Here is a 13,321-nt window from a genome sequence, read left to right as displayed (position 1 = left end):
TATGAATAAAAACAGTATAATAATTCTTGATTATAGTTAATTCTATATCAATGAAACTTCAACGAAAATGCTCTTAAGATTGTTAGATATACTGACATAGAATTAATTAATAACTAAAGATAATAATCAAGAAATATCACTGCAATTATAAATATAATTCTCAGTCAAATAAAGAAGAAAGGAAGAACTTATCGGTTGTTGGCTGAGGCGTGCAAACGCACTGGGCTTAAGAGCATTTCGCCGCCACAGGTCAATCACCTGATGCAGTTGGCCTCAAAGCTAGTGCTCTCCAGGATACAACAGCCGCTTCTCACTAACACTGCACGTGAAATAGTAAGGGCACAGGAACAACTATTGGATGCTCACAGGAACAATACTGCAACTCTCAAATATATGTGTATATGGGAATTGTCGTAGCTTTTTTCTTATACTTCAGACCTGTGAAGCCTTCTTATTTATATCAATTGTTTTCATGTTAACGTTACACTCCTTTTTGCAAGCCAAAAAACGTTTTGCTATTAATTAGCTTTGACCAAGGAATATTCAATGTGCCAACGGTTTGTAACGTAAAACATGGACACGTTCTTCACAGTATAAATAAGTATGATATCATAATTTATTTAAGATATATATGAAACAATAAATTAACTTTAAAATAAATTAATAATAAAAAATACAACAACAACTTCATTGAGAAAGATGACTCAGTTCTTGATGAAGAACAACACTTCGTTGGGACGAGTTTGGGGGTATTGATTTTCGACGATAATTGATTTTCGGTTCAAGGACCAAGATGACCATTTTCTACTTTCAATTTAAATGTGCACTCCTTGTGAGCATAAAATTTTTGTCACATCATCAGTTAACATAATTATTTAACGCCAGTAACTAAATTGATAACAAAAGTGCACATTTAGAGAATACTTTGTATTTAATCTCAGAAACCGACATCAAAATGCAAAGTCAGAGAACAAAGTGACCATTTACTCTATTTTAAAATTTGTTTGGTTGGTTTAAATTTTAGGAGAGAAGTATTCCTTTTAAACTCACTTTTTACTCCCCCGTTTGGAGGAATTCGTAGACAAACAGTTGAATATCATAAGAAATAAAAATAAAAATACTTCCTATTATTTTATTTTGTATCAGAAGAAAGAATCAAATATTCACCAAAAAAGGAAGAAATAATCAAAATATATAGACAAACGGTTGAATATCACAATTAAACCGATGAATCATGATACAAATAAGCAAATTCAAAGAAAACAAAAAGGCTAAAACTTGTACAAAACGAGTAAATATCGTAAACTATGAAGGGGTCTTCATCTCTAACAAGGAATTTGTCGAGTAAACCACTTAAGAACACGAACTGGAAGCTTTACAAGACCCACAGCCAAATTTGCCAATCCAGCGCAGCAAATGCAACATGGGCACAAACAACTCAATATAGATCTGCATAATAATAATATAACTCACAATCACAACCAAAAAACCAAAACATAATAAAATAAAATAAAAAAGACACATTGTGCTATATGTTGACTAAGCACCGCTGCGTCCGGTGAAAGTAGTTGATGCGCAGAGTGTGTGAGTGTTGAAAACCCTAGATATCAAGTTTTATCTTTACTTATAAATAAAATGAAATTTGACTAAGCTAGATCTGTCTCTATATATATGATTTCATAAAATAACAGGATCATCAAACTATATAATAAAATTGATGAAAAACTAAAAAAGATAGAAAAATTAAGAGAAAATTACGTACCCAAAAATCCAGATAACTGCACCAACAAGAGATAAAATCAAAGCCAAGAGAGCAAAAGGTAATCCAAGCAAAAAACCCAATGGCCTGCATTCACAACCTTCATCATCTGCCATATTTTCTTTCTTTCTTTCTATATTCTTCAATGGATCTTTGTGAACGTGACCAAGAACGAGGGGAAGTGGAGAAGTTAGGGGGTTATATATATAAGCGATTAAATAAACGTGTTGTGTTGATTATTTCAATTTATAATTTTGAAGACAACAATCATGACGCGGAATGAGTGTTTTTTTAATATTACTATTAAGATGAAATTAATGACAATAACGAGTAGCTTCCACTAACATTCCTTTGTAGACAAAAATACCCTTGAGATGAATGTCATTTTACGAATTTCTTTGTTGTTGTTGGGGCTAGTTTTGGTACTTCACTATGCGGAAATTTCTTCTATGTTTCATGAACCATAGGTTAGTTGGCCGTCTTATATTACTTCATCCACGTAGTTGAAAAAGTTGACTTCTTTTCTAAAAAAAAATATTTCTCTGATTTTGTTATTTCCTTCTAGTTTGCAAAATCCTATGATATCCATCGCCATCAGTTACATAAGTCATATTGCAAGTACATGTCAATTGTGCTTTGAACAATATTTTATCTTTTATAAAGTTGGTTTTTGTCCCAAAATTGATTGTATTAGTGCAAATTATTGAGAAAGCGAGAAAAGGAATGCAAGCGAAATTAAATTTAGGGATTTATATGCAATTATTATTACTATCTCAACCCACATGTCTTAGTAGTGGAGTAAATGGGCAATTACCTCTAAAATGGTAAGTTTCGTCAATTACCCCTCTAAATTAACAAAACTTCAATTACCCCCCCTGAAATTGTACAACGTTACTTACCCCTCCGTCAAATTCTTCTGTTAGTCAACATGACGTTTTGCAAATACCCCCTGAAATGGGGGAAACAGAGAAATGTTTTTAAGTGTAACATGTGATTGAAACTTAAATAAAAATATATGGAGTATACCGTCAAAAACCTTAATAAAAATATATGGAGTTCAGGGAACATATATGGTTGTGAACCGTCAAAACTTAGCTAATATGCTCTGCAGTTCAGTGATAATGCAGTCACTTTTAAGGATATGAAAAAGAAAATATAAATTTTCAAGTTCATGGGGCCTTTTGCACATAAGTGCAAAACTTCGGGGGGTATTTGCAAAACGTCATATTGACTAACAGAAGAATTTGACGAAGGGGGTAAATTGATTAACGTTGTGCAATTTCAGGGGGATAATTGAAGTTTTGTTAATTTCAGGGGGGTAATTGACGAAACTTACAATTTCAGGGGGATAATTGTCTATTTACTCCTTAGTAGTGGCGTGGTGTCATGCTAAAGACTTTAGAGTAAGCTCTTCTCATGCCAATTTTGTGGGTTAATATATACATAGTCTTGCTCGATTTTAATTGAGGCTTCTTCGTTGGATATGGTAGGATTGATCTCATGGATTAGTCGGTCATTATACAGATACCGAATTTTTTTAAAAAAATTATTATTATATCTCTTCCTAAATATGAGATTATCTTGATAAATCACAAGAATTAAAAAAGTTAGTAGTAATATTAAATTTGTCAATAAAAAAATAGTTTAGTTGAAAATTTAAAAGGTCTCTTATAAAAAGGGGAAAAAATCTCAAGAAGGATACATATTTAAAGATAAAAGTAGTACTATTAATTACGTGCCAAAATCATGAAAAATTTTATTTGATGATCGTGTAAAACTATTTTTTACACTCTTACCAAATTCTTAGAGTGTGTTTGATTTAGATACATTTAGGAATGAGAATGGTTTAAAAGTAGTGATACTTGTATAACTATTTATAGCAATCTTGTTTTTTTTAATCAACAAAAACAATAAAGAGACATAAAAAAAAAAGAATAAAAATATATTGTGAGTATAACATAGTTGTCAAAAAATTATAAAATGTTGTGTTTTTTTTTTTATGGTGATAAAATGTTGCGCAATTTAAACACTTTTTTTTGACATAACTAACCTGTGTGACGTCCTTGTGAGCTTAGCTCAGTTGGTCGACAATGCATAAAATATGCAAGGTCCGGGGTTCAAACCTCGGCCACCACAAAAAAAAAACCTGTGTGACGCCGTCCAAGCATTCACGGGTTCTAGCAACGAACCCACTTTGCAGACGTACCGAGACCGAGGAGAGGACAATGTTCCAAGCATTCACGGGTTCTAGCAACGAACCCACTTTGCAGACGTACCGAGACCGAGGAGAGGACAATGTTAAAAAATTGCAACCAATTGTATTTTACATCGTGTTGATGTCAAAAACTGTGTTCCAAAATCATTTGTAAAATAAATAGTGTATTATAGAAAACACTAATCTTCATAGTTATTTAGCATTTGCTTTAAAAATCTTCATATCAATCGGAAGTTAGAAGCAAGAACAAGCAGCAAAACACTCGTAGCTCACATTACCTACCAATTTTTTTATGGGAAAATGTTACTTCTTGTTAATAGATTGTTAGAGGATAAGAGGAAAATTGTTAGTAAAATATAGGATAGGTCTCTTGGTTGAAAGCTGGACTGCATAAATGGTTATTTATAGGTTGGATTAAGGTACTCTAATAGAGAAGGAAATGACCACCATCAGATAAGGTCTTAAATGCATACTCACAAATGACAGCTCTTAATGTGGGGATCAAACAAAGAATCTCTTACTCGCTACAAGCTTATATTTTCTTATGGTCTTGTAGCGACTGATGAGCATCTAATGTATACACTATATATGAAGTCCTCCTTCTTGTTTTTTTTTTCTTGAGTTTTTATTATTTTGTTGCGAAAAACATTAGTGGTGGCAGTTGCCCCTAATTCACAAGGAGTAGATCCGTCTCTGGTTAGATGATATATAGAAAACATTTTTTTTCAATACTGTATGTGCTTTTGAAATGTTTTTGGAGAAGGAAAAGGACATCTGCTATTAACTATCATTTACTTCAAAACGGTAGCTAATTACCATTCTAAACTTTTTAAATCGGTTTAACCGATTTAAAAAAAACTCCCTGAATGGTAGTTAATTGTCTTCGAGATGTTTTAAGTAATTTGAGATACTTTTGAGCAATTGCTAAGTCTCTAAAGAACAACATCCGAAATTATATGCAAGAGCCTTGAAAACCCTCACACTGGACCAACTTACCCAACCCTATCCCTCACCTTGGGGCAAAATTCTATCAACCCCTTCCATTTGAGAGCCTCGACCACAAAAATTACTCTTTAGGCTTCTAGTTTTTCTCTTAGCCACCCTCAAATTACTTAAATACCTACAAAGGCAGTTAAATGACATTCAAAAAGATTTTTTAAATTTCGTTGAACTGATTTAAAAAGTGTAGCTCGATGAAGGAAAAAAGAAATTTCTAAAGCGTGCACGAGGGGTAACTCTCGATTGCCAATATATCGCAGGAAAATTTCTCTTTTCCCTTTCATTTTTGCTCATTCCCACCCCGAACTTCCAAACTTAACCCCAACACAAGTTAACTCACGCAGTCACGCTGAGTACTGAGCGTGAGTTAACTTGCGCGGCCTACAACTAGCTGAGTTGACTACTGGAAAAAAAAAAACCCATGGAAGTTAAGTCCCGCTAGCTAATGTTTTCGATTTTCATGTGATTCATTTAGTAACAACAATGGCAAACTTCTTCTACGCAAAGCTCAAACATGTGATTCATGGTTAGTTATATACGTACATTAACCACTATTACCTCTCAAATCTCAATGCTTTGTGACCATGCATAAGTTTCTTAACCGACATCCCCTTTATTGTCCTTTTCTTTTTCTTTTACTAATCCAAAAATATAATAAATTACCTTGATTAATATGAATTCTGAACTTGTTTTGATGAAATTATTATTTTTGGTTTCAGTATTTTTCTTTTTTTTTTTCCTCATCGGCTTAAATTCATTTGCCATGTGTTGTTGCAGTGCAATGTCTCTGAAAACTCAGAGGAAAACTTTAGCCAATAGGATTTAAGTCCAATAGGAATTTTTTTCTGCGACAGTTGGCTGCTATTAGTTGTAGGTAGCGCAAGTTAACTCACGTTTGGTACCCAACGTGAGTTAACTTGCGCTGGGGTTAATTTTTAATGTTTGGGAGGGGGGGTGAAAATAAGTAAAAATGAAAGAGAAAAGAGCAATTTTCATAACCCAGGGAATTATTTCCACATTTTAACTTTGTTTGCTCTTGAAGTGTATAGGAAATTGAGTTATTAGTATTGACACCACCTTTATCAATACTACACCCAGCCTTTTACTAAGTTTAAACTTTTAATGACAAATTTATTATGGAAGTTTATATTTAGAAGGCGAAATGAGTTCAAACAAATATTTATCTAAAAATAAGCTTTTGAAGAATTGGGTGTAGCAGTAAAAATACAGGTGTTGTTATTGACAAACTCATTTGTCTCAATCTTAAACCAACATAGTAAAAACCGACTTCTATTTCTTGATTTGTTTGTTGCGAGACATTCTAACTTCATACAAAAGATGTTTTGTTGTTGATTCAGTGATTAGTTTTATATCTGAATCAAAATACCTACACTGTAAAGGATACGTCGAGAAACCTACTTACGATGGGATAAGATCCTCTCCATTTGGTCTTTGAGCATGATATTTTTCGACTTAAATGCACTCAAAGAATACTTTCACAAAATTTTGACAAAGAAAAAAAAATGTTCCCACAACCATTAACCACGTACATATTCGTTATAAATCTTGAGAATAAAATAAAATTATATACATCATTCATTCTTTTTAATAGTGGTTCTGAAAAAAAAAATTCCCACAACCATTAACCACATACATGTTTAAGATATTCCACTATAAAAATTGTAGCAAAAAGATATTATACTGTAAAAATCTATTTAAAAAAAAAAACTAAAACAAATGGGCCCTATGTTTAAGGTGTGTGATCATACATACTGCAACATTTTTAGAAACACCAACTTTTTTATAGTTGAATAAATAATATAGTTAAAAATTTATAGGTCAAATTTTATGTGGATTATTTTTTTCTCTCACTAAAATTTAGGTTCAAAATAATATTGAGCCCTTTTTCATCAAAGACGTTAGTGTGTGTATATCGAATCCTTATCAATTATGTTATGCTCATTAGGACTAACTTGATGATAGATTTGAATAAGAGACGATTTTAACATTTCAATTATTAAAATTATTAATTTTGGAAGATTTTGCAGTAAGCGTGAAATCAAGGATTAATAAATTATAACTACTTGAGAATTTTAAATAAATTGAATATTTTTTATAATGACAATTTTTAATATATCAATTGTAAATTTGTGGAATAAAAATATCTAAACAAAATATCAAGGAACTAAAGTGGCACATAGGTCATACCATGTTGAAAGTATAAGAATTCACCACCGATTAACAATAACTAATCTATGCAAATGAATTGTTACCCTCACAATTGAATTTCTTCATATTATGACCAAGAAACGCACGAAAATATCTTCATATTCACCTACGAGAACACATGTAAACGAAACGCACGAAAATATCTCAGCCGTTCATTTTGACCAACACATGGCCGTGATTTCCATTACATGAGGATTAATAGTTTTTATGTGTTGCTATAGCTTAATTTTTCATCTAACCTATCGCTAAACTACAAGAAAACAATTTTATTCTTCATAACTTTGCTGCAACAAATCGGCGTGCCATTATACTCAGATTTATACGGATATATTTAGATATACAAACAAAATACTGATTCAAATCAAATATCCAAACAAAACATCTGTTGCCACAAATCTTGCATAGAATACTTCCATGCATATATTAGACAAAATATTCATCTCCACATATATATATCATGTCACCCCTTCTGGGCCAGCTCTTCAAATATCATTTCCATATCACCAAAGTACAATCCAATATGTGCTACAGAGTTATATGCCCCCTCTGTACATCTACACTTCTCTCTCTGAATTTGAATAGTTGTGTATAGTGTGCTATACTGTTTGGAACACCTGAGCTAATTGTTAGCTTCTTATAAATAAAAATTTATTTTGCTTATATAAAAAAGAGAATTTGTGCTATAGTCCCTTGTTAATTTATATATTTGTTATTAGCTTTAGAAAATTGTAAGTGGATTTCAACATGTTTATAAACCTATTCTTTGCACCTATTAATTATTGGGGGAAAACTCAAGTATTTTGTAATAGAACTTCATATATATAGACATCTTTGTTAATTATGCATGTGTTAAGTATAAATGGAATGCAAAGAATATGAAATAGTGTCCGAAAGCATTTCAAAATTATAATTGTTTAGATACGTACTAGGATTGTTGGGACTTCTAAGAGAGTCTAAACGAATCAGTTTGATCATCGGGTTGAGTTAAAGCTATCACATCTTTATCCAAAATATTGAGACATATTAGATACAGAGTCATCTCAATTTAAGACTTCTAACTAAAACACAGTAGGGAACCACTTCTCTCCTCCACCAAGTAAAACTAGGTTATAACAATGTTGGTACTTGGGAAAACCTTAAACATTAAGTGGATCATCATATTGGACTAGTTAAGAGGGCTTGGTGACAACCGAAATAAAAATGATTTGGACACATAAACGTTTTTTTATATACTACTTTTAAATTTTTACATGTCAAATCTATATCATTATGCAAAGACGACTCTAAAGTTAACCCACATCTTACCTACTTTTATGTCGGGCATTTTTTTTTTAAACAAAATCACCCTTAACAATTCAATTCTTTTTCATCTTTCAAAAAAAAAAATTCAATTCTTTTTCAAATTTATTCTTATATTATCGAATATCTGAAAAATAATTATCTTTTAGATGAATATTTTTCCTTAGCAAAAAGATATTTCATTATATATATATATATATATATACAGGGCCGTCTCAACAAATTCGTTGGCCCGGTTTTAATCTATTAAGGGATGTAAAAAAAATTAAATTTTGGGCCCCAAAAAAAAAAATACACAAAACACTATGAAGAAAAATTATTGAAAAAAAAAAACACCTTAGTGGGAGTTGAACCCAAAAAAAAACACCTTAGTGGGAGTTGAACCCATGACCACACCCTCAAAAACAAGCATCCGCGCCACTGAAGCAGTGTGATAAGTTTGATAACATTTCGCTTTTAATGTATATAACAACTAGTTTGGCGCCTTACAAAGTAAAAAAAAAGTGTTTTGGGCCCCCAAAAAAATGAGGCCCGGTGACATAGCCCAGCCTCGACGGGCTATGGGCCGGCCCTGTATATATATATATATTGACACAAAATGAAATACCAAAGAAAAATGCGGATAGACATGAAAGTTAAAGTATAAGAAGTACTATTACAAGCTTTATAAAAAAAATAAAAATAAAAGAAGTACCAAAGAAAGAAGCATTTACTTTGATATATTGAGGTAAAGGTTGGTGAATAAAACATTACATAAAGTATATTTTTTTATCTTCTAATTTGTTTATCAGGTCAAAAGCAAAATAGATTAAAACCTCCATAATAAGCGCAAGGAGATCCTAGGAGGGATAAAAAAGTATAAACAAATAGAACAAGCTAGAGAACTAGCCAAGCAAGTAGAAGCAACTCATTATAAAAAATTATAACGGAAACACTCCAAAGATGAAATTTAAACGATCAGAGTGATTTATGCGTCTTTACCCACCATCAAGAATAATGCTTGATACGACCAAAAAGCTGTTGTAGAGTTAATAATTTACAACCCGTAATATCCTATACTTAATAGCGTCCTTCATTTTACTTGATTGATTCATATTTTTTTAATTTGATTGTTGGATTTTTTATCACCTATTGGCCCCATTGGTAAGTTTTGTTGGATTGTAAATTTATGTCATACATGTCATCTAGGTAAATATTTACGTAAGTCTAAAATTATTTGATATGTTATTGATACTAACAAAAATTAAGAGTTTATGCGCTTCTATTGAACATCATTAATCTTGCTGGGGCTCAACAATATCATATCAAATGATTTTAGATCTGTGTAAAAATTTATATATATGATCTATATGATATAAAATTATAATTCAACAATCTAATTTGAAAAATATATAACGAGTAAAATAATATTGAGCGGTGTAACATTGATATAACATTACATCAGTGTAATTTGATTCATTCTCATACACACACACCATTTCATTTTTAAAAGCTTATATACACCTCATAATTGTTCTCACTACTCAAAATAGGTGATAAAAAACACAGTTTAATAAAAACACCTTATTAAAAATAGGTGATAAAAAATCCAACAATCCAACAAAACTGTGATCAATCTTATAGGATTCTTTGCCATTCGATCATAGTTAGATCACAGTTAGATGACAAAGATTAAATCTTCATTTTATTTATAGGATTCTTTGCTGTTACAGCAGGGTGCTGTAATCAGTGATAGTCGTCCGATCACAGTTAGATGACAAAGATTGTTTAACTAAAAACACAGTTTTCAATCTTAACCATTTGATCTGACATGAACGGTTGAGATTAAACTGTGTGAAACTGCATGCTGCTTTTACAGCAGCAAAACCTGATCCCAAAATTTATAGGTTCGTCCATGTTCAACATCTATTTTATTTTATTTTATATAATTTGAGTCTTCTAACACGCATTTGATACACAAACAAGGATGTCTCAATTCCAAAGTTGATATGCAAGAGCAACATATTTATATACCATGTAGCCATTACAAAAGTCAAAAATATCATAGGATCATAACTTAAAAAGGAAATGTTGAGGATTATCATAAACAATGCCCTAGTAAATGCCCGAAATCAAAGGGGGGATTGTTTTTGCCATGACTTAGGATATAATAAAAATTCAATCCAGTTGCATTATTATGTTGAGAGAGAGTCAATGTCAGTGCCTTGAGTTCGGATTGTCTTGATGGAAGAGTAGAACATGGGGACCTCTTTGAGAAGGACTCCCATTGATATATAGAAACTCAGATTCCTTATATAATTGTAATGGCCGGCCAGCAGCTACAATTATTGCTATTTTGAGGACCCTTTTAGAAAAAACAATATCTATGTCCATGTTCATAACTCATAAGGACCATCAGTAAATTAAGACAGATATGTCTTTTTTCTAGTACTAACAAAGTATGTCAATTGACTGAGAGAAAAATGAATGGTTCCCACCGCATTGGTCCCTCCATCCACGTGGTTTGAGCTTGAATTGAAAGACTCATCACCTAAATTATATTTCCATTGCATTAAATGTAAAGCATGAAATGGATATATGTATATAACGAGATAGGAGACTTATTTAGAGATAAAAATGTTAAATTGACAACTAGAGTGACCACACTATTTTGGTAGGTGTGCTAATAATGTTATATTTTCAATATTGTCTCTAATACTCACTCTTTTATTGTGAATCCTTTACTTTATGTTATATATATTTTCAAAGTAGGAGATTTACATAAATTTCACTAAAAAAAAATGAGTGTTATAAATTGTTAGAAAGAGAGTATTCATATCATTATTGGCGACTATAAAATAAAGCATTTCTATGTTTTAATTGCATTATTTGGTGGGCTGGTTTAAATTCTTTTAGATTGCATTATTGCAACGCATGATGTATTCTTTTTTACTAATCAATGTATAATGTATTAATAATCAATGTATAATCTTTTTATTGCATTTTAATTTACTTATATAAGAAGATCATGAAGATTTTTCCCATCAAATACACTAGATACGGTAGAACTCAAGCAAAAACATTTATATTTAGGTGAAGTGGGTTTTAAGCACAATAAGAAGGAAATGGTAAACTAGAGGTGTGTAGAGATACTTGAATCGTGATAAGGATAGTTTGTCTCACTGGTTTGTGGCATACACACAATGTAGACCCCTCTCTCTCTAGCATAGCCCGTAAATGTTACTTCAACGTGAGTCGCACATGGCGATTCATCATTCAAATCGTATTTTTTGGTTACTTTCATTTCATCATTCAATTCAATTCAATATAGAAATTTCAAATGATCAAACCTGAGTAAAATGCATCAATCTTTTCTTATATATGTGCTTAAACGGGTATCTTGAATTTGCATCGTAAGTTCAATGTCCTAAAAATATTTGATATGTTGAAACACGGATTTGAATTTACAATTTGTTGATAAATTATTTGCTAAAAAAGATCTCCTAAATTTGAATGAAGCAACTAGATGAGACTGAAAACATGTGGTGGTCTATGTTTCAAAATTTATTATTATTATTATTATTATTATTATTATTATTATTATTATTATTATTATTATTATTATTATTATTATTATTATTATTATTATTATTATTATTATTATAGTCTTAACTACTAGTATTAAAAGTTTTATTTTTATCCCAACTGTTTTTAACTGTTACACTACATTGGTCATTTTTGCTAAGTGATATACCCAAGTAATTTCTAAATTGGTCATAAACATGTTCATAGAGTGATATATCAAAGTTGTCTTTAATTTTCTAGAACACTCATAAATGAGTTTATGAGATTAATTATGAAAATTTATAGAGGTCACTGTCGTTAATAAACTGTAAAATTGATCCTTACTAGTATAGTGACCCGTGCCAAGCACGGGAAATAAGAAACTTTTTTAATCAAATGTATAGATTTTATATTATGTTATCTTAAAATTATAAGTGTGGTTATAATTTAAATTTGATATGTAAAAAAATATCATCTTAATTTTGTTAATTTTGTATATATTTTAAAATATCTAAACATTGCACATAACGATTAAAGTATTTGGATTTATATTTATACTAATTATTTGTGATATAAGATGTACTCATTGTTAAACTTAACATATGTAATATTTTTGCAAAAATACGCCGACGTACTGTATATTATTATTTGTTGACATAATGTATTTTATTAATCATAAAAACTACAAAATTTGTATTTTTTTATATAATAGTCAGTGTCAGATAGGCATGGCAAGAAAACCCATACCCGTGGTTACCCGCCCGAACCAAACCCAATTTGACGGGTCTTCCCCGTTTTTACTGGGTTTGAATATGGGTATGGGTTTTCCCCGATTTCAAAACACGGGTATGAGACGGGTAACGGGTATATAGGTACCCACCCCAAACCCAAACCCATACCCGTCCCAAATGTAAAAAATTACTTTATGTTGATATGTCATGTTCGTTTGTTTGATAATTGTCATGTTAATAAAAACTACAATTGATATTTAAAGGATCAACTAAATCATTTCATCTAACAAATGTTAATGTGAGTGTGTTGTTCGATAATGTATTACAACATTTCTCTGGGGGATGCAAAAAAACTTCACTTATTTATTTAAAAAAATTATTCAATGCGGGGACAGGGATGGGGCGGGGATACCCGAATTCGTCAGGGACGGGGATGAGATTCAATTTCTCATCCCTGTTGGGTATGAGTAGAATAACAGGTAAGTATATGAGAATCGGATATGGGGACGGGGAAGGTAAAACCCGTCCCCCCCCCCCCCCCCCCCC

At 31.3% G+C, this 13,321-nt stretch overlaps 1 protein-coding gene across 1 annotated transcript; it reads right to left on the bottom strand.

Annotated features, from left to right (window-relative positions):
- Window positions 1–1,162: 1,162 nt before the first annotated feature.
- Window positions 1,163–1,969, bottom strand: LOC146950608 (signaling peptide TAXIMIN 2-like). Its single transcript, XM_085746554.1, has 2 exons — window positions 1,763–1,969; window positions 1,163–1,449 (listed from the first exon to the last, which is right to left on the bottom strand). The coding sequence occupies exons 1-2, from the start codon at window positions 1,873–1,875 to the stop codon at window positions 1,326–1,328; spliced, it is 237 nt and encodes a 78-aa protein (XP_085602680.1). The 5' UTR covers window positions 1,876–1,969; the 3' UTR covers window positions 1,163–1,325.
- Window positions 1,970–13,321: the final 11,352 nt, after the last annotated feature.

This window comes from Medicago sativa, chromosome 2 (assembly GCF_051527215.1).
Source record: "Medicago sativa cultivar Bolivia chromosome 2, Bolivia_mono, whole genome shotgun sequence".
Taxonomy (NCBI): domain Eukaryota; kingdom Viridiplantae; phylum Streptophyta; class Magnoliopsida; order Fabales; family Fabaceae; genus Medicago; species Medicago sativa.
Note: the sequence above shows the minus strand (reverse complement) of the source record. Positions and strands in the feature narration are given on the sequence as shown.